The sequence below is a fragment of the Alosa alosa genome, chromosome 6, assembly GCF_017589495.1.
Source record: "Alosa alosa isolate M-15738 ecotype Scorff River chromosome 6, AALO_Geno_1.1, whole genome shotgun sequence".
NCBI classification, from domain to species: Eukaryota; Metazoa; Chordata; class Actinopteri; order Clupeiformes; family Clupeidae; genus Alosa; species Alosa alosa.
Window position 1 is genome coordinate 3,138,537 of NC_063194.1, and position 22,838 is coordinate 3,161,374.

At 47.6% G+C, this 22,838-nt stretch overlaps 1 protein-coding gene across 1 annotated transcript in view; it reads right to left on the reverse strand.

Annotated features, from left to right (window-relative positions):
* The window catches only part of notch3 (notch receptor 3), a 37,755-nt gene extending 20,559 nt beyond the window's left edge, over positions 1 to 17,196 (reverse strand). The window contains exons 1-4 of the mRNA XM_048245087.1: positions 16,932 to 17,196; positions 14,805 to 14,871; positions 1,268 to 1,410; positions 674 to 1,009 (exon numbers count right to left, since the gene is read on the reverse strand). Of these exons, the coding sequence (XP_048101044.1) occupies positions 674 to 1,009; positions 1,268 to 1,410; positions 14,805 to 14,871; positions 16,932 to 16,992 (607 nt within the window). The 5' untranslated portion in view covers positions 16,993 to 17,196. The remainder of the gene's footprint in view (positions 1 to 673; positions 1,010 to 1,267; positions 1,411 to 14,804; positions 14,872 to 16,931) is intronic.
* Between the last annotated feature and the right edge of the window lie 5,642 nt (positions 17,197 to 22,838).

The following is a 22,838-nucleotide window of genomic DNA, read 5'->3' on the forward strand; positions in this document are numbered from 1 at the left end:
CGCTGGGCTGGGCTGCGGGGGGCAGTGCGGGGAGGCTCCAGAGGGACGCGCCTCCCCCTGCCGTGTTTGCTTGTTTTATAATCTCTCACAGTTTCAATGACTTCCTCTCCGGCGAGGGACATTTCCTGTCCGCTCCCTCGAGGGAAGAGCTCAAGGGCCCATATAGATTCCTCCTTTTTCTGTGGCGCCGTGACTGACCCTTCACTCACTCATTCACGCTCCCCCTCTCACCCCCTCTCCTCCTCTCCCCCATAACTTTCCCACTCTCTCCTTGCCGCCCACGCTGTGCTATTTATAGAAGCTGGGGGGTCTGACCTGGAGAGGGAGACTAAATTGTTCCAGCACCGTGCTCAGCCTGGGAAAACCCAGCACCCAGCGTGCCACGGTGGGAGTTTACGGCTATGGGAAGGAGTGGGAAAGGATGAGTGTGTATGTGTGTGTATTTGTGCTATCTGTGTGTAGCTATCTGTGTGTGTGTGTGTGTTTGTGTCTGAATACATCAGTGTGTGTGCTCTTCTCTGAGCATGCATGTTTTTTGTATTAGAGTACCCCAATCTGTGTCTGAATTCAGGTATAGTATTCAGCCATTCAGTCTATTAAATATCTATACATTTTTCAAGTTTGTACATGAATACTGTACGTGTATGCTAAACATGTGAGTGTGTATCCATACCTGGCAGACAGGCACACTCATAGGCATGGTCGCTGATCTGGTGGCATGTGCCCCCGTTGAGGCACTGGGAGGGTGCGCAGGGCAGGGTGACGATCTCGCACGTGCGCCCACTGTAGCCCGGTGGGCAGCGGCAGGTGTAGGAGCCGTGCGTGTTCTGGCAAACGCCGCCGTTCAGGCACTTGCCCGGCTTGCGGCACTCGTCGATGTCGTTGCGGCAGTTCTTGCCCTGGTAGCCAGGCGGGCACGAGCAGTTGTAGTGGTTGTTCCAGTTGACGCAGCGAGCGCCGTTGGCACAGGGGCTGGTGGCACAGGCATCAATCAGGGAGCAGTCTTGACCTGTAAAGAGGGAAAAGCCAGGACTGCATTAAGAACGTTGTCTTTTACCTTTTATCTTTCAACCTTTTAATAGCCTAGTAACTGTTTTAACACACTCTTCCTACAAGTTATTTTCTATTTTTCTTCTGTTCAATTGTAAAGCACTTTGTGCATGTCCTGCGCTACATAAACAAACTTGTCTTGCCTAATCAGGCAGATGTTACCTGACCTTTCTGTAATGTTCGGAATATTCTGGAGATTTCTTTTTGCTCCACGTACCTCGGAATCCTCGCTGGCACACACAGGTGTACTGGGGGATGCCGTTGGCCACCTGGCTCTTACAGACGGCTCCGTTGAGGCACGGCGTGCGGTGACACGGGTCCAGGTGTTGGCAGAGATTTCCGATGTAGCCGGGCCGGCACCTGTGACAGAGACAGACACAGAAAGAGAGGGACATGAGTTAGCCGGCCTGTCAGCCAGTGAGCGTTGAGGTATTTGACAGACCGGTGCAAAACGGCTGCAACTCCACTAAAAAAAAAAAAAAGAGGCAAAATCCCCTCCATTTTCTGGCGCCCACCCTTCCTCCCCCAACAGTCGATCTGGCAGTGGCCTCGCGTGCTGGCGCTCGGACTGACGCTCCCTGCCTGGGCTCTCTGGCACGACCATGGGCAGTGGGTGGGTGTGAAGGAGGGTGGGGTTGTCCAGACCCTCTTTGTCTTGGCCAGCAGTGAAAAGTATCCACCACAATTTGGACATGGATATCACTGCTGCGCTTCATTCGTCTCTGGCGATGCAGTTTGTCGACAACACACTCGATCAACTGCTTGTCTTCAGAAAGACCTCTCTTAAATGACTGACACACATACATATATATATATATATACACACACACACACACACACACACACACACACACACACACCCCTCCTCTCTCTCTCTCCACTTCCCAGCTGGGGAAGCTCTGCGTCTCCCTCTCCACACCAGTTCACATTCCTCTGACATTACTCCTCTTCCGCACTCGTTCTCCCACCCTCTCCTTTCCTCCCTCCATTTCTTTTCAGTGAGACCAAAATGCACACGTCAGACACATCATTTAGCAAGATACTGTTCATCATAGTGGAGGACCCCAGACATGACTTCATTCATGAAGCAGGGAGTCCAGAGACAGAATAACATTACAAAAAAAAAAAAAAAAAAAAAAAAAACCTTCCAACTGACAATCTCCCATTTTAAAGAAAATACTGAGGTCAAATTTGACCAGAGAATTGGAGCGAATCGGAGAACTGGGCTGCGACAAACTCGATACACTGCCGGACCTTTCCTGTTTGTGTCCTCGGACCAAAAGGAGCTACATTGTATGGCCAGTTGGCTCGGCGTGACCTAAAAGCGAGCGGCTAGATAACATACAAACAGGTTTTTTTTTAAATGTCCTCCTGCTTTCTTGCTTTCTCCCCGGGGTCCCATGTGCTGGTACAGCCACTGATCCTCTCAGCCTGGAGAGGGGGGCCAGTGTGTGCCGCGAAACCCGACACCCACGCGGGATTGGATGGGTGGGTGGGTGGGGGTGGGGGCAGCGTTGCCACAGGACGGGCTCGGACATCAAACGGGGCCCGTTTGAAGCCGATGACAGGGGGCCTGTGATGACTGTTCCCCTCCGAGGCCCTCACTCCTTTCTTCACTGTAAAACAACCCCTGGACAGAGACAACAATGGCTTTTCCTCTTTTCAGGATGGCCACCCCCCCTTTCCTTTTTACATCTCTCTCTCTCGCTTGCTCTCTCTCTCTCTCTTTCTCCCTCTTTTCTTACACTCTGCTATCTCATCTATCCTTTGTCCTGCTTCTCTTTTTGCCTCCTCCTCCCTCGGACGCAATCTGATGGTATTTCTCCCTGACCCCGAGGCCAATGAGAGATGAGAGAGAGGGGCCAAACCTCTAGGGGGCGCTGTGTGAGAGCCATGCAGAACAGGCTAATGGGACACCTCCTCCATCCTATGCACGATGCTCCCCTGTTGCTCTGCTCCATAGGAACAGCACTGTTCTGGGGTGCTGGTATTTCCCCCCCACCCCTCCTCCTCCTACTCAGCCCAACAAGACAATGGGCAGACGAGTGAACCATGAGGCCCCCTCTCTGGCTAACGCAGGCCAACCCACAAGAATGTCCAGCAGACTGCGCAGGCAGACCCACAACAATGTCCAGCAGACTGCGCAGGCAGCACTGGAAAACAGGGGGATGGGACAGGAGGAGAGAGAAAAGGAGAGAAAAATGGAACAAAAAACTAGAAAAAAAAGAGTTTGACTAGACTATCGCCCAAAGCACAGAGAGTGGGAGTGGGAGTGTTTGTCTGTGTGCGCAAACAGCTGCGGATTTCCCCAAACACAAGCCGGAGCCATCTTTCCCCCACGCTCTCTCTCTCGGATCCCTGGTAGCATACTTTCGGAATGACTACTGAGCAAAACTAAACTGTTGATACTGATAGGATGACGTGTCTCTGGGGGCGCGTAGTACACCTGCCTGCCACCCCAGCTGCATTCTCTGGCTGGCCCCAGCTACTGGGTCTTCATTCCTGGGCTCAGACTTGGTGAGAGAGAGAGAAGAAGAAGAGAGAGAAGAGAGAGAGAGAGAGAGAGAGAGAGAGAGAGAGAGAGTGTGTGTGTGTGTGAGCAAAAGAGAGGGAGCATAAAAAAACACCCCACACAGCCACAGGAAAGAGTGGCTAGCGCAATAGCGTTGTGCAGAGAAATGCTAGGAGGAGGAGGAGGGGGAGGGGGAGGTGCTGTGTTCAGTTACCACGGCTACTGCTCTGGCCTGGGAGAGCAGGCCAGGGCCGGGAAGCAGAAGCCTGCCGTTCCCACTGATCCCCCTCCCTTCCCCTCCCCTCCTCCCCTCCCTCCCTCCCTCACACGCTGAGGGGTCAGGGGGCAGAGGGCAGCAGTCTGATTGTCATGATAATGTCAGTCAGCCAGCGCACAGCACAGCAGAGAGGAGAGGAGAGGAGGAGAGAGGGTCAGCCCAGCCTGTCTGTTAAGAGTTGGGTATGCATAAGTGGATGAGTGTGTGTGTGTGTGTGCGCATGTATGGGTATTTGGGAGAGGGTAGTCAAGAGAGAGAGAGTAACACAAGTAACTGTGTGAGAGAAAGAAAGAGAGAGAGGCAAAAAACAGTGTGTGTGTGTGTGTGTGTGTGTGAGAGAATGTCAGAGAAGAAAAAGGAGAGAATGTCATGTCATATTTCCTGTAATCCCTCGTCTCCTGCTCTGAAAACACCCGCTAACTCTCGCCCAATCCCAGTTCGGCGTTGTCCTGGCAACCTCACAGACGAGCGAGCAAGCCTGCCACCCCACCAATCGCCCCCTACCCTTGGCTATTGGTCATGGCTTGGCTGGGTTTATTTAGAGGCAAATTAACTATGTCTGGAATCTCGGGTTGTCACCAAAAAAAAAATATGACACTCCTCTCTGTGGCATAAAGAAAAGGGAAGGGGAGGGATCGGCCTCAGAATGTTCCGTGCGACACGCACTTGGGGGGCGACTAGCAATGTGTCCATTCTGCATATCGGCGGACATTTAAAAAAGCAGAAGGGGGCAGTTGTTCTACAACAGGAGATGGACAATAGCTTACAGCCGTGTTAGGGATATAGCCTTTGTGTGTGTGTGTGTGTGTGTGTGTGTGTGTGTGTGTGTGTGTGTGTGTGTGTGTGTGTACCAGATGTGATGAGTGAGTATGGGAGAGAGCAACCAAAGCAGTCAAAACTTCCAATAGCTTCTTAAGTTAACTACTGCCACTTCTGGGAACTCTTAATGTTTTAAGTGTGGCAGTTGAGAGTAATTGGAAAGGGAAAAGAGTCTGGTGGGGACTCTGTGGGAAAGCCTCTGGAGGATTGAGATTTGGGATTTCTGTCCCATCCCAAACCGGAAACATGGAGGGTGTGGAAGCCTGAAGCTGCTGCTGGTAGCTCCACACACCCAATGCTACAATGTGTCTACGTGTTTCAGTGTGACCATGCTTGTCAGTGTAGGCATCTGTCTGTGTGCGTGTGTGTGTGTGTGTTGAGGCAGCACATACAATTCGTCCTCACACACATCGAGCGCAGCAGCCAAAACACACATTCTTTTGTCTGGGCCTTGGCTGTGTCCAGCATGGCACTCGTGAGTGGCAAGGCCGCGGGCGCTATCGTTTAGAGATAACTCAGCTGGAGGAGGTCATGCTCCCACGCCACATCAGTGCACCGCCCATCTCCACCTGCTTGTTTGTGCATCCGATTATGAGTATGGAGGTGTATGTGAATGTATGTGTGTTTGGGGGGTGGCACATGTTTCTACTGGGGGCAGGTGTGGGGTGTTGTGTGTTGTGAAATCCCCTTCCTCCACCCTCCACCACCCCATCCAAAGCCTCTGGTGGGTCTCCAAGGAGAGGAAGGAAGAGTCGGAGGAGGAAGCCGTGAGTGGTCGGAGGGCCCCAGGACAGGACAGAGCGCTTAATCCTCCGCACGTCACATCAGGGCAGCTGAAGGGCCACGACAGCTGCAGGCCCCAGGCCAGCCACACATCTGTCCAAATCGGTCAGTGCGAGAGACTCCGTCCGTCTGCCCCTTTGGCGCACTGGTCTGCCTCTGGCAGGGGAATGCCGCGCAAAAACAATGGGCCCTTTCTGCCCCTGAGGATGAGCTGTGATGCGGAGCTCTTATTCGAAGCACAAACACACAGACGTGCACACACAAGCTGGGCACACCTGAAAACCGGGAGAGGAAAGAGTTCCCATACATAGCAGAACACACTCATGCATGCTACCGCACACACCCTCTGCACATAAACACACAAACACACACACACACACTTAAACACAAATGCAAACTAACACACCTACTATGATAATATTTGATTTGTCAGTGGATATGGGTTAGCAGCAAATTGGCCAAACACACACACACACACACACACACACACACAATACAGCTTCAATTAAAGAGGTGAGTGAGAAGAAAGTCAATAGTGTCAAAACAAAAGCAAGGCTGATAAGCCCTTAAATCAATCCCATGCACACAGGAACCAACTATATACACACACACACACACACACACACACACACACACACACACAGCAACACTGCAACCAGCACATGGGAAGACTTACACGCACCCTTCGAGGGGAAGTGCTGGCAGAAGCATGAGAGCCGCCACAACAGGTGGGACTCTCCTGAGAATGAGCTACAAGAGAAGGAGGTGAGACAGAAGGACAGTCGAAATAAAACTCACTCTCTCTCTCTCTCTCACTTGGACAGAAAGAAAATCAGCTCTGGCATTTAGTCATTTTATTGATATCACACACCAACACATGGTCTGCGTTAAGGCCGTTGTCAGAGATGAGACCATGGCGCCTAGATGATGGAGTGGTTCTATGTACACACACACACACACACACACACACACACATGCTCAAGGTTCCGGAGATGCTGCCCTCCATGATTTATGTGTGTGAATCTCAGCACCTCCGCGCCACTGTCGTAATCCGACGCCACTTTTCCTGCTCCGGGGGTCAACCGTGGCAGGTAACGAGACACCGGCCCCATCTTGGGACAATACCAGCAGAGGCATCCTACCACAGGACAGGGGTCACATCACCTGTGGACCCGGAGCGAAAACACACCGCCCCTCTGCGACAACATGCTTCAATCCGGTCAGTCATGGTCCATAAGGCAGCGGGCATGAGACTGCCCCACCCCCTCCCAAACTCTGCAGGCACCCTGGTCCCACAAGCCCCTGAGGCCAGACACAAAGACACCAAATTCCTCCGGGCAGACATTTCACTTTGTGTCACAGGAAGCGCTCTGTGTTTTTTTCCCCTCTCTTCTATTTTACCCTCCAACTCACTCAATTCTTTTGTAGGGTCACCAACCATTCAGGTCAGTTGGAGCAAAAACGTTTTTCTCTTTCTGCCGTGTAGCTAAACGTGGGTGAAAAGATGCCCATCAGGGCTCATTCAGAGGCAGTCGAGGCATGTTCAGAGACTAACCCACCTCACTTTGCTGTACTGTGCACAGCACACACACACACACACACCAAAAAATACACACAAGGAGAACCCGACTCCATGCCTATTGTGAGAGTTCATACCGACCACACTGCCAACAAGAGCCTACACCCACCGTCTCCCATACACCACCAACACCACCCCAAACCCCTTCCCTCCCACCTCTCTGTTCCTCTCTCTGTTCCTCTCCTCTCCTCCAACCCCCCTTCCTCTCTCCCTTTTCTCAGAGAGCTACCAAAGTGGGGGTAGGGGAGTGTTTTGTGGCCCAAATAAAAGAGCTAAAGTAGTCAGAAGCCCTTTGTGTGAGGGAGGCTCTGCGAAGAGGAGGAGGAGGAGGAGGAGGAGGGGGGGGGAGGGGGAGGGGGGGGGGAGGTGGGGGTGGGGGTGGGGGGTTGGGACGGTGACCCAAACAGCCCGGCTCTCAGGCCTTTGCTTACACGGACCAACAGGCCTTGTCTGTAGCCTGGCAACAGTAACCCATGGCTGGTGAGCAAGTGAGTACGTTTGGGAAAAGGGGGGAGGTATGCATACAACACAGGGTTCTGTGAGGACAGTTTCAGATAATCATCTCCTCAAGAAAGGTGGAAAAAAAATACTCAACCAACAGCTTTCCCTGGGAAGCATATAGCTCAGAATGTTCTAAAAGAGCCTGAAGAAGTCTTTAAAATTCTCCCCGTGTTTAGAGTTTAGCTGTTGAGGACAGACTTTTGACAGACAATGGAGCCACTGAACTCTATAGAGAGGGAAGGTTCTTGTTCTCCCCTCTGGCATGAATATTAACAATGTGACCATTACGAGCAGTGGTCACCTCCTCTGGAAAGGAGCAAAAGGGAAAATTGTGGTTAATGGAAAAAGACCATCTCCGAGCTCTGTGGTCTCCTTGCAGTCAGGCTTACCCTCATTCTGGAGTTATCTCCACGTTCAGACACTGGCCAGGGGTGTGGTGCAACTCTTTCCTGAAGAAATAATAATACCGGTATTCCCTTGTGCTCTGCGCAAAAAGCTAAAGCTTGAAACACTGACTACTGAACACAAAGGTGGTTAACAGATACTTCATCATGTCAAACGGCGCAAAACAAAAAACACTTTGGTGAAACTCAACAGCTTGGCAAGAAGTCTATTTTTACATACATGTACTCTCCTGCAAAACATTATCCAAACTGTCAATATTAAGGGGGGAGAGGGAAAAGAGAGGAATGTCTGGTATTTAAAAACAGTTGACCAGAACCCACATCGCATGTTTCCCAAAGCTCAGGACTTCCAAGACGTTCCTCAAGTAAGCTTCACCACAAAACCCCACCCCAATACCTAAACTGATCCAGGCCTCTGGGAAGCTCATGGAAGAAATGGTGACTTCACTCACAAAGGACCCCGACTCATACGGCTTTGTTTCAGCAATTACATGGGGTCAGCTAAACGTATATGTGCAGGACGTTACAGGGGGTCAGCTAAACGTAAATGTGCAGGACGTATGAATCCCTACAAATAGAAATGTCAGATAGAGATGGTCTGTTAGCCTGTAGGAATGAAATGTGGAGAGCAAAAAAACCTGCCATGCATAATGAAATTTTAAATGTCATGCTTGAAAGCAGTAATTGAAGTGTGGGATTTTTTATTTCTCCAATTATGTGGCATGGGGGTAAACATGAACCCAAGGACTCACAGTGACATACGGCGTGTTGACAAGAGTAATGAATACACACGGTTGACTTTGATGAGTACAAAGTCAGGGGGAAAAAAACATCTGACATATTCCTTTTTTGGGTGGAGGATCTGTGCTGACAAAAAAACCCCACTGACATACGATACGGTCACTTGGAACATTGTAAATGTCCTCAGCTGGGTTTATGTCAAAGATCTCTTTTAGGTTAAAACTGTCACCATAGTAATGGGGATCAAACCAAGCAAATGGCTCAAGCGGAATCCTTAACAACATTTTTAATGGTTGAACACCCTGAAGAAAGAGCCCGTCTGTCTTACGAGTTGTGAAACGTTTTTTTTTTTTATATGAGCCTCTAAAGCTGCGACCAGAGTGCAGAAGAACGGAGACGCTCCGATAAGCTGTGGGGAGAATGCAAGGAGAAAGGCCAAAGAATGTCCGCTATCTTTACCACAGTCACCAATAAACCACCAAACAGCTGAAGACAAGGGAAGGAAGGCCCTGCTCATCGTATCTGCTCAAACATGAGCTAAACACCAAAACAAACACAAGCCTCACTGTGAAAATTCTCCATTTCACTCAGCTCTGCTTCTTAACAGCTCTGTACTCTGTGTTTAATGAGAAAACCACAGTGAATTGAGAAAGGGGGCCTGAAAGAGACAAGAGCAAGAGTGTTTTACATTCGAGTGATGACTTCTGTCTCTGTCTCTTAAAGGGTGGTGCAATGAACATGAATAGGACCAGGACTGTTTATCATCTGAGAATCACTCTGCATGCTGAGGCTGACTGAAGTCAATTATCCAGTGATGTAGAGTTGTGACACCGAGGACAGTAGCACTGTTGCTGTAATGTGACCCAATGAACACAGTGTGAGAGTGAGTGAGTGAGTTAGAGAGATGTGAGAAAGGCAGCCCGATCATAAGCTTTCTTGAGGGGGTCTGACATACAGGAAGTGAGTGAAAAGAGCGAGGTCAGGAGTCACCACTTCCTCCGATAGGGCCTGAGAACCACGGCGACCAGCTCCCGATCTGACAGACCCCCGGGCTACAGCCACTGTCCCCCTCACTTAATAAGAAAACAAAATATGGCTACTCTTTATATAAAAAAAAAAAAAAAAAAAAAAAAAGGCACTCAGAGACTTCATGGAAGCAGGGCCGGCTCCCTGGTCCCAAATGTCAGACAGCTTAATCTGTCGGTCAAGCAGACAGCCGTGAACCATCACTCCTGAATGGACGTTAGCTTATGACCAGAGACTGGCACTTTCCTGCGAATGAGTCCAGACATTCCAGTTGCCCCCCCCTCTCCTACTATCCACACATACCCCGCTCCACAACCACTACCACCCCCCACCCAGTTTAAAATTGGCCCCGGTTGAGAGCATTGTCTGGGGCATTCCTCAGATGACTGTCTGGATGAGCTGAGCTGGAGGTGAGCAACAATGCGGTGACTGCGATAGAGACAGAGGAGGGGAGTAGAGGGGGTGGGGGGGGGCCTTACGAAGCATTCCTGACTAATCCACTTGCTCAAGTACCACAAGAGACAGGAGAAAGCACAGCTCCAGGACCCTCACTCTAAATCCACGGCCCCGTTTGGCATGTTCCTTACACGCACACAGGGGCACGACGTGCTCGAAAACGCACGCAATGCTAATCAGACTGAGGCGCTCTCTCTCTCTGGGCCGTTAAGTGTAAACCATAACAGACGCGCTCAAGAAGTTTACTGGCTTTGGAGTGGCCGCTCATAACAGAACACAGAGCTCGCTGACTCCATCCATCATTCCGCTAAGAAGCAGGCAGTCTCCATGGGTCATTAAAACACAACACTTACAATTTACAGGCTCACTCTGCCACTGGGGGTCAAGACGATGCTATTCAGAACACAGAGACACCCTGTATCTAGTCCCTCATGTATGTGTGCCCATAAGCACATGCACATACATACAAACGAGTGGCTATATGTCTACACACACACACACACACACACACACACACACACATACTATATCTCTCTCAAAACAGGAGAGGCTGACTGTTCTTATGAATTGGTGAGTGAGGACAGAAAGAGCAAAGAAAGTCTTGGGTCCTCTGCCTGGACGAGCATGACGCAGAAGACAAAGGTCCCAAAGGCTCCTCGCGTCCTCCTCTTGCCTCGTGTGAGCATGTGCAGGGCTGGGGGCCCGCAGGCTGCCGGCTCCATTCCTCCACGAGCCTGTCTGTCTCTGCATGGGGCCCGCGGGCAGCTCAATGGCAGCACCTGGCCCTCCACTCCTCCATTGTGAGGCTGTGACTTCACTGGATTACCATCACAACATCCACCAGCTGTCCCCCACACCACAGCCCCAGCCTCCCCACCCACACCACCCCAGGCCCCAACCCCCCTAGCAAAGAATCCCTAACCCCCACCTCCCCTTGAAAACCCCTGATTCTTCCAGCTGGATCCTTTCTGAATGACACCCTCTCAATCTGCCTAATTATCTTTCCTCCATGGCCGGCATGTTCTGTGTTCAGTGAGCGCTTAGGGACACAGGGACTGGCCTTGCACACTCAGCAGATAGGAGACGGGACAAGCCCAGGGGCCCTGCTACACTTTAACCAGACTTCCTGACTTTTCATCCGAGACCAGCAACCCCCCCCCCACACACACACACACACACACTCTCTTATCCTACAAGTGCACACGTCACTCCATGGCGTCTTCACAAGAGAACAATGCCACTGCAACATATGCCCTGCGGCCCGTACTCTCGTGTTCCCCAACACACAACAGGTGGTTTTAACTCTTTCAGAGAAGAAGTCAGGTGGACACCAACACCTCATCCTTTACACACACACACACCTCAAATCAATCCTTGCAGGTAAAGCATTGCAAAACCACCCTGTGTGTTGCAATTAGATTGCGGCAATCAGACTGAAGAGTCCTCGCGGGTCCCTTGCATTCTCCCCCCTTCTTTTACAACGGTTCAATATGGTTCCCTTGAATGGGCTCGCTGAGGGGAGCAGGCCTCTGAAGGATTACCCCTGTAATCTTCTAACAGCTACACAGCAGCCTCAGACCCCCACTCAGGACTGATCACAGCTGAAGTCCTCACAGGTGAGCAGGGGGGGAAATCTGAGACCAGATAGGAGCAGGGTTTTTTTTTTGTCTTCAGTCTCTCCCCCCCCAACCCCCACACAAACTTCCCCCACCAACTCAGGGTAAGTAGAGGTATGGTGTTGTGTGTTTGCCAACAGATACGGGTATATCTAGGACAGACAGAGACCAGGGGCCACGCTTAAATTATATTACCGATACTGAGAGCTTTCACACTTCAAGGAAGGAAGAAAGTGTAAAGTCATTGCTCAACCTATCCGCCATCACCTGGCTCTCATCCATTAAGGAAAAACAACAGGAGAAAGCAAGCACACACACACACACACACAGAGGAAGAGAGAGAGAGAGACTCATGTTGAACAGGTGGAGCGTTAACAGCCTAAAGGTTGTCCTCTGAGAATCGCACTAATAAAGACGAGGCGGAAACCTATATTGGTGTTTATTAGTAACATGCACCTGTTCGGCGTGGGCCCCCTTTTGGTGCGGTTACCTGCCAGCGCGCTACTGGATTTCTCTACTGGCTCTTTTCCCTCTTGTTCTGTTCCTCCCCTCTGCTACCCTTTCTGTTCCTGCCCTCTCTCTCTTTCCCCCTTCTCTCGGTTCTCTGTCCCAGTGGTGCCTTGTTACAGGGAGGTATCTGGGGAGAATAAAGGCCCTTTTCTGCTGTTTTGGATCTCTGGTTACGTTGGTATCCCGAGGGGAGGGAGGGAAGCGAGTGAGGGGGAGGTGGGGGTGGGATTGAGCAGGGTCGCCCCAACCTCCTACCGCACAAGACTGGTCTGACCACTCTGGTTCCTGAGCCACTCTTCAATGGCACGGTTACCACCTTGTGTGGTATGACATTTTATAGTCCCCCATTTGGGAAGAAATCCTCGCTTTCCTCTAAAGAAGTGTCATTTGTTGTTGGCATTGAACCAAGAGGGCAATTTCAAAAAGTCCTCCACGCCCCTTTGTTATATACACACAGAATGGCTGAAAGACTAACCACTGGCCCTTACATGTAGGAAAATTAGGGGAGAGAATGGACAGAATGCTCTGATTTAGAGGTCACTGGCGAAAAATGAAAGGACTGAGGCAAACTCGGACAAAGGATAGTAAATGAGCGAACAACGCAGGGCTGTAAAGGCTATTACACATTCACCCACCTGCTGCCTGAACGCCACGCACCCTGATGTGCCTGGGTAATGATTGGACAACATAGTCATGCGTGCTCTCTGTACTGACACACAACCTATATCTTCAGACCCAATCACTTCCAACTTCAAATGGTTGAGTGAGTTTCTTCTTCCTTTAGCATTGCTAGCACAGTCTGAATAAATTAAATCTCCCCCATTTCATATGTATAGGCACCCTGGACTTCTACGTTCATGTACAACTGTTTTTTTTCCAGTATTTTGTGAATTATGACGAATTGAAATTTGCTTCAATTCTATTCACTACACTATGCTACTCCTTCTTTAAGGATATAAGGGGTGAAATGTATGAACAACCCTCATTGGTATGGGAACAACACTATACTTTAGATACAGCACTAAACGAGCCTTGTAGTTTTGACAACAATGGACTATCATTACCTGGCGAACATGTGAAAAAGCACACCTAAGGCAATGAAATTCAAAATGGTGAATAAAGAAGAAAAAAGGGAACAATAATTAGGAGTAAGCCAAGGCATTTCTTTTGACCACATAAAACACAAGAATCGTTTTGTAGGAGGTGAGACAAACTGCTCTGCTGGCTGTGAAGGTATTTTTCCCATGTCAAAGGGTGTACCGTGCACAATCTTTCGCCAGGCTGCGACCTCCTCACTGAGGGCTAGGGAGTGGTCACAAACCATAAAGTAATAAAAGTTACTGTAGAAAGGGCCCGAGGTGGCAAGCCAGCCACAGAAAAATCACAAAGAGAAACCCAGAGAATCCTCCCTCTTCGTCTTCTCAAAGTTCTACCCATTTGCCAGGGGAGGTATAGCTTCCATTTCAATTGGGTTAATGTACGGTCTTTAGTTAGTGCAAAAGAAGCCTAATAGCCCTGGACCGTGATGGACTTATCAGCAGAGTGTGTTTCCCACGTAGCTTTTCCTAATGGAAAAAGAAAACTAACCAGCCTGAATGAGGGGTTTGGGAACACACACAAATTTCCAAATCAGGCGGGAAACTAAAAACAACAGCCCAAGGGCTTTCATGTGATAACAATCACTTTGCATTAGAATCCACACACCGAGGAGAAGAGTGGCTGGGGGGGGGCAAAAACTAATGAGACACACTGCACAGGACTCAAGAGAAAGCACACACTCACACCACGGGATACTCTCTAAGCCAGTAATTTATGTTTCTCAATTCCCCCAGACAGGTGCAAGTGGATGGTGTGTCATGCAGCCTGTACGAGTCATGGCCTGACTGATTTCTTTTTTTTTTTTTTTTGGTCACCGTGCTGAAACATTGCAGTAAAATCTCTCTCTCACTCTTACACACACACACACACACACACACACACACACACACACACACACACACACACACACACACACACACACACACACACACACACACACACACACACACACACACACACACACACACACACACACACACACACACACACACACACACACACACAATGGGAAAAGCCTTTTGCTGCCAAATAGTTGAGACACTTTCATGCAAAGCTCAGAGTGGTGTGTGTTTGCCCTCTGAAGATGCAGAGAAGAGTGATAACCGTTCCCTTTTGTTTGGCCAAATTCCAATCCCTTTCTCTGGGGCTGCGCAGCTGCAAGTGTATCCATGTACTCAATCTGCCACTAGTTACCAAGGCTGAACAATTGCCCTGATACACAAGATCATTGCGAACAAAATTAACCATCACTTTCTGAAGAGAGTCTCTTTATCCAAACAATAAGCTAAAGCATGGAATGGGATAAAACCATGTACAGGAGAAAGTGAGGGGGCAAATCAACACAGAAATATTTAAGACCTAGTACAAAATCAGAGCTCATTGTAAAAACCTTGTATTGTAGAAAGATAAAAAAAAACAGCACGAAACTTACATGCATTTTGAGTTTGAACATATTCCTCCATTCTCACAGGGTCTGTATGAGTCCACACAGCGGAGACCTGTTGGAAGGCAGAGGACATTGTGTGAAGAATCTGAATGAGGTAGCCCTACTTCCACAAGAAACTACTTAAGACACCTTTTTAGATATTTAATATATTACAAAGCATATAGTTTTACCACTGTAATGTGTAGAGTGTATTAAACATTTTTGTGAAGTTTGTGTGTGTGACAGGGAATTGGTAATATCGAGTTTGGGCCTAGGCTCCTACTCTAAAAAGCGGTGGGGACATTCAGTGTTGTAAGAGTCAAAAAAGATGAGTTGCGGTAATGACAGACAAAATGCCTTGCACCTCCATCGTTCAAACTCCATCATTTTATGGAGATGAACCTTCCCACCTTTCCCGCTTCTTTGAAGGCATTTTCACATCACCGCCGGCACTCTGGGGTAAGCTCGTGTTTACTTTTCAGCTAGCGAAGATAATACCTTATCAGCAAGAGTGTAGATGCATGCTGTGATGGGTGTACACATGGAAATGAGATAGGATTCAAATTCTTTCACACAGATTCTTGATTCGCTGATATGGGAATAGGGTTTCAATTAAATGTACCACCAAAATCCCTGTCATTAGCCTACTTGCAGTTTTTAATAATTTAAGTGGATAAACGTGTTTAGAGTTAACTAACTAATTCGAAAATTAGTAGGCCTGAGTGACCAAATTAAGGCCAAAATGAAGTTGATCTTAGTGCATTTTAAAGTTATATTCTGTTAAATGACTAAAGTAGGCCTACGTTGTCTTCATTTGAACACAGTATGCTTACTAAACACAACATACTTACTAAAATAACAACTGAATAATAAAAAAAAAAAACTTTGCACCTTGCACCTGCGTCGTAGGTGCGGGGCCTATGTTCGTCTATTGATATTATCGCAATCATTAGCCCATCCCCCAATCTGATGAAAATGTTAATAGCTCTTTGTTCGTAAACGTAGGGGGTAACGCCGGAGCTCATCAGTGTTGCTCTGACACAAGCAACCAGCAGCCTCTAAATTGAAAAAACAAAACAAACCTAGCTGAAAAAAACAGCTAGCTGAAAAAAACAAACAAACCATGAACTAAACTATTTAGGCCCCGTGTCACTAAAAACTAGATAGCCCACGCAAAACAGCTTCAATACTGTCAGATTGTAACATCTCTTCTCTAGGCTGAATGCAACTTGTTGCCCATTTCATCTGTTGCTTCCCTGCGATTGCAGTCACAGCGCTGTTCAGCAGCTAGTCCTGTTCTCACGGCCCCGCCGTTCATAATCACGCACATGCCCAGACCCATTTAAAACAACGGAGTAGTGAGCCCAACTCTTGTGGACAAGGAAAAAGCGATTCACAATGGAGAGCATCTGCAGACAATGCAGTTCCCTTGTAGGTAACGCCACACATGTTAACAACTCATCACACCAGTCATTCTAATAAACAAAGAATGGTCCGTCTGTGTTTGTAACCTACATGCAATTTTGGCACGTTTTAGCCTGAAGATGGTCTCTCAACTTGCAGCACATGTAAGCTAGATGCAGGCTTCCAAGAGCATCCCTCAAAAAATATTGCCAACGCTTAAGACGAGATGTAAATCGGAGTCATCGACACACAAAATAATCAATCTATGTCTATATATATATATATATATATATATATATATATATATATATATATACATACATACATATATATATATATATATATATATATATATATATATATATATATATATAAAATGCACAAGACACTTCAGGCAGTGTTGTTGAATGAGACACTTAAATAATTTAGTCTTTATTGGCTAGGCCTATTTCGTCTCCTCCAAAGCGACTTTAAAACATTCAGCTAAACATTTCACTTTCATAGACTACCAGAGAATAAGTATGTCTAGCCTATGTTTTGATTAATCTTACCAGCCTGAATCAAGGAAGGAGTCGCTAACACACAAATTCCTACAGCCAACATAAAGTTTCTAGTGACAATTTTCTCACAGTCATTTTGTTTAGTTGCAAGGACGCAGCTGCGCGTGCAATTCCACAGTCCATATTACCAAAATTAAAGAAACGTTAATATGGGTAAATGTTTTCTTACCATCGATATGTTGTACAACACATAAAAATGATAAAAATATCCAAATACTGTAAATCCCCATTTCTTGTTCCAACTCTTCTTCAGAAGGGTTTTCAATAATACATCCTTCAAAAAACGAACAGATAAAAGATCCCAGAAACCTCGATACGTAGCGTCATAAAGTAGATTTAAAATCTTTTCACATTAACTGAAAACATAAAATGGTGTTTTAAAATAGATCCAATAGGGATTCTCCGCTGCTCGGACGGGCAGCAGTGCTTCTTCAAACACCTCTAGGAACTTTTGAAAACTTTTCTTGCCTCTCTTCGAACTGAGGGGCAACGTCGTATTACTCCGCCCACTCTATACAATCCATTCCGCATAACCGACTCCTGGGTCGTGTCCTTCCGCCTAAGGAAAGTACCGCCCAACAAAAGGACAAGCGACATAAGTGGGAATGTCGGTACTTCTCCAGCATGTCCTTATGGCTGTTTATTGGTGTTATGTTCATACTTAAGAAGTCAGCAGCTACACTGGCTGTCCTTTCACCTGAGAGTCTTGACATCAGTTGTGTGAGACCGAACACCAAATTAATCTCGTTTTGAGGAATCCAAAATGTATTACTCAATAACTGGTTTGGAATTATGTAAACTATTTCCCTCCCAGTCGTAGACCTACTGAATTTGGCCTACTTTAATTGTAACTCAAAGTGTTCTACAGATATACCATATTCTTAGGGCACCACACGGTCTGTTTTACTTTGATCAATTTAATTTCAATTAGCCTACTTGATCAATTCTCTTAATGCATAACACATTCTGAGTGATGTCATTTGGATTTGCTATTCAGTCTGCAGCATCGAAATGGAGCTCACATCTAAGAATAATTTACAAGCTTCTATAGGCAGACTCTAGTGTTCCTTGGAGTCAAAAGTGTTATTTGATAAAGAAAAAGCTAATGTGGCTGTTCACACCATGCACATAGCTACACCCAAATGCCTGTTCTACTTATGGAGAACCTTTTAATTTATTTTCTAAACAGGCTGATCAGTTATACTGTTCTGAAACACTGGGGCCCTTGTAATCCAAAAAGGAGTGTGTCTGCGCATGGGTGCTTGTTTGTTTGTGTGTTTACACCCAATGCTGTCCTGATAAGAGCATGAATTGTGTTTACATGATGGAAATGAGAGCAGACATTTCTGTTACCCCCTCCAACCCCACCCCATGCCACTCCACCCAAGCTGTAAGAAAGTGCTCTTTCTGTTGGGGCTTTGGGCGGCCTGTGCCGGGCGTGCTCGTTTTGTGGGGCGTATAGTGCCGCAGTTGTTTCCAGCCTCGCTGCGGAGCCGGTCTCTTACAGAGACAATGCCTGCGATTTGAATGAGAAAAGGAGTTCTGCATTATGACACAGTTTCTCTCCGCAGGGGGGCTTGGAGGAAGAGGGGGCAGAGAACTGACATTCAGAGATGTTGCAGCCACACCCCCCCCCCCCTGCACCCCTTCCTACACACACACACACATACACTCACACACTCACTCACACACACACACACACACACACACACACACACACACATACACACACACACACACACACACACACACACACACACACACACACACACACACACACACAAATGCACACTCTCAATCTTTCGTCCTGTCCTTGAATAAATCACAAGCAGGCCCAGGACTGTGAACGCAACAGGCTCATTCCGTTATTGAGAGTGACGTCAAGTAAGACTTACACAGACTTGCTTGGTCTATCAGACACCTGGAATATAGTTTTGTTGCCATGCATCTGAGTTCTATACAGCAATCAGTCAAGGACTGAGAAATATCCACAGAGTACTGAATACATCTCAGGAGGTTATGCTCTACATATAGGTTCAGTACGTATACATTGAGGCATATGGTATATCTCAGACTCTGGCCACTGCAGAGGAATTAAACCCGGCTCTGTCATACTGACTGTAATCCGCCTGGAGTGTACACAAGAGCTCTAAGCCGTTGGATTTTGAAAGCCATACTATGGCATACAGCCTTTGTATGCACTGTAATAGATTGTCTCAAATCTTTCTCTTTGTGGGCCATATGCCAGCTCCTTAGGGGGTGTTTGTATCTGTCTTTCTATCAGACATGCTGTGTGCATGCTGTGACCTTAAGGCCCCAGTCCAAGAGAAAAGCAGGTAGCGGCAGGGTGTGTCCCTAAAGTTTGGCCATTGTTGCGTGTGTACTTTTTCCCAGTGTGGATTAGCAGGTGCACCAAAAGGCTTGAGTGGCCAGCCTTGTATGGGAGTGCAATCTAGGGTGTGTCACCATGAGGTCACCACTTTTGTGGTTTCTGCAGAGTGCAGAATCGGGCCACTGTGCATTCTGGGAAGTTTTGCAATATCCGCTGTCCGCCTTAAAAGATGTGAAGCATCAAACTAGTTCACAGAGTGGTGTGTTGTGTTGTGTGCTCCCACTCGTCTCCTGAGCAGAACTCATCCCTGTGTCAAGCCTGCGCTCCTCAGCGAGGTCAAACTCCACACTTAACCCCTTGTTAGGAGCCAGCATTCACCACGTCCCCTTTCCCTTCACATCTCTGAGGCGTGCCGGAGTGGCCGACTCTTTCTCTCTCTCTCTCTCTCTCTCTCTTGCCACTGGAAGTGAAAGATGAAAGGAAAGGGCAGTCCCACCTCTGGTCCCGTTTTTTTTTGTCTCTCCACCCGAGACGCCCCTTTTGTTTTGAGTTTGTGTTTGTGTGTTGTTTTTGTTGCTGTTGATTCATGCATGGCCACGGTCTGCGCTGGCTTGGCGTGGTGAAGCGCTCGGCACAGCTTTGTTTGTCTGTCTGTCACCCTGCGGTTACCGCTGGCAGCCGGCTTGGCACAGTTCCACAGAGGTGGCTCCGCTGTGACATTCAGCTTTGATGATGATGATAGAGGTGACACATTATCAGTGTCGACAATCACAGGAACCGCCGGTCACTTCACAGATGAACGGCAGTGCTAAGAAACATCACAGCTTGTTTAATGGTAGTTTTTTTTTAAATGCTGAGCTATGTGTGAAAGCTCCTGGAGCAGAACCTTGACATTTTTTCAGATAAATTGAGTGTCACTCTAATTGGGACAATGCAATGAGATCTGACAGCCTTAGACTGTTTGAAGCACCAGGGGTCCAAGAAGGCCTGACTAAAGATGGTAATTAATTTATGGTGCAGTCTCATGGTGCCAAAATGTAATCACCATGAAACAAGAGTAAGACAAGATAAAAGCTTTTCGCAAAGTAGGGACAAATTGTTATTGGTGTTATTTAAAGGTCTAAAATATTTAGGTATGTTTTTTGAAAATATTTAATCCTTGATTAAATATCTAGAAGAAAGCCTTTTTTCTTGATCTCAATCAAGTTGTTTACCGTCCGTCACACAGAAAGCTTCTGTTAGGATGTCTCGCGCGCAACTGCCGGGAAAACTTGATATTTGCATTTCAGGGAACAGTGAGTGTACTTTTGTCTAAGGGAGCCAAGTTGGAACTGCAGGGACACCAGTCTGCCTGTGAATGCTCGGCTTACATATTGTATGTATCTCAGGGTGATTTCAGGGATGGTCAAATTGGCCCATAATTTGGGTTTGCCGTGCCAGCACACACATGTATTTGGTGTTAAGGCCTTCATTCAGCACAGTAGCTTTATTTCTGTCTTTCTGCAACATTAAGTCTTAAACATACAGTGCATGTCTTTTTCTCAGTTCCTTTCATTCACTGTTTCGGCTGGCTTGCTTGGTGTCAACATTTGCTATTTTCAACACACTACATTCCAGCTCTGATCTGACACTGTCTTTTTCTCCGTGTAAAACTGATCAATTGAGCTGCTCATATGGGGGCATGGAGGTGGCAGTCAGCACATTCCTCATTTTGTCTGGCCTGCAGAATCTGACCCCTCAAGGAGATCTTTTTATAAAGGAATGAAAACAAAAAAACCCTCTTGACTCTGTGCATGTTGTACAGGTTCCAGTGAAATTGTGTGTAATGGATACTATGTGAGGAATTATGAATGAATGAGAGTGTGTGTGTGTGTGTGTGTGTGTGTGTGTGTATGTGTGTGTGTGACAGAGAGAGAGTGTGTGTGTGTGTGTGTGTGTGTGTGTATGTGTGTGTGTGACAGAGAGAGAGAGAGTGTGTGTGTGTGTGTGTGTGTGTGTGTGTGTGTGTGTGTGTGTGTGTGTGTGTGTGTGTGTGTGTGAAAGAGGGAGAGAGGCAGACAAGGGAAAAGCAGGTGACAGGATTCTCGCAAGGCCCAGCAGGGAAGTAAAATCAGACAAACAAGAGGATGGCGACGGCAGTGATTTATAGCCCTGGCGTCTGATGGGAGGAAGAATGAACTGTCCTCCTGTGAACTCTTCACATCACAGCGGTCAGCAGTGCAGCACTTTTACATTGTGAAACACAAACTCCCAGTGTCTCTCTCTCTCTCTCTCTCTCTATTTCTTTCCTTCTTTCTTTCTTTCTTTCTTTCTTTCTTCCTCTCTCTTGCACTCTCTCTCTCTCTCACTCTCTCACACATACACACACACACACACACACACACACACACACACACACACATAAACACTTAAACATGCCCGTACACAAACAACCCAAGTCACATAAAAAATGCGAATTCATTGAAAATCATTTATAATTACGGCTTGGAAAATTCTTGCCTCATACCTCCCGAAACATAGTTTATTCAGCTGCTCTTAGCCATCATGTAAATATCTTGTTCTAATATTGTTGCAAGACCAAACATCGGCCACATGTTTTGGCTGCTATTGTGATGCAGCGCAGGCCAGTACGTGGGTCTGTAGCTTTTGTATGTGCCTTTGTGGCCCCTGAATGGTACTGTATGTTTGCCCTGTGGCGAGTGAAAGCTGGGGGTTAAACCCGCTCAGTGAAAGAGGACCACCCTGCGGAGAGAGAGAGAGGGCCCAGCCACACACCCTCACCACCACCCCCCCTTCTACTCTCCAGCCCCCCAGCCTCTCCTTAGCTTCTTAACCCTCTTTTTCTCTCTCTCCCTCTCTCTCTCTCTCTCTCTCTCTTTGAGACCCCAGGGGACGGTCCTGATATCCCGGGGGGGTCAGTCAGGAATAAATAACGAAGAGAGCGACATTAAAGACGATTACACTAACAAGTGAGGTCTGGGGGTCAGGGGTTGGGTTGGACAGTGTATGACAAACACTTAGTTTTAACTTGGCAAGGAGTTTCTGTGTGGTAAGAATTTTCAAATTAAGCAACACTGAACTTCCTCTCTTGGGCTCAGTTCTGTAAGATCAAGCAAGCCATTGGCTTTGCAAATAAATTGTTATCACTTTGAGAAAAGTTGATTGAGTTGAGCGTGTTTGTATAGTATATGTAACAGTCTACAGTATCCCGGGGGCTTGCGAGTCTGGTGTGAACTGTGTGTGCTAACATGCTACATGACCTCTGAGCGCTAACAGCCCCTGTGGACAGAGAGGATGTGATGACTTTACCACCCAGGCCAGGCTGATTTATGTGGGAAAAGCCTCACGGCGCCCGCTGAGAGTGTGGAGCAGATTAAGAGTCCCCCTCCAGCAGACCTGTCACGGCCAATCAGGAACCCTGGCCCCCCCTACTGACGCGCGTCGGGACCAATGAGGTGGCTGCGTTCATATTCGAGTTCACTCCCCATAACCAATCTCTCGCTCTTATGTTTTCCTCTGATTAAAGTGTTGTCCTCGTGGTGTGACTCTGGTCGTTTTTAATTACATTAAATTATAAATGCGCTAAGGGACAGATCTGCCTTTGAAGTGAAGGAGAAGGTCAAAATAGCTGACTTGATCACTCACTGCGTTTGAGAAATTAAAGGACACACACTCTCTTTTTACACACACACACACACACATACAGGACCTTTTTCCTGTATCGATAAGGCATCTCTTGTTCTG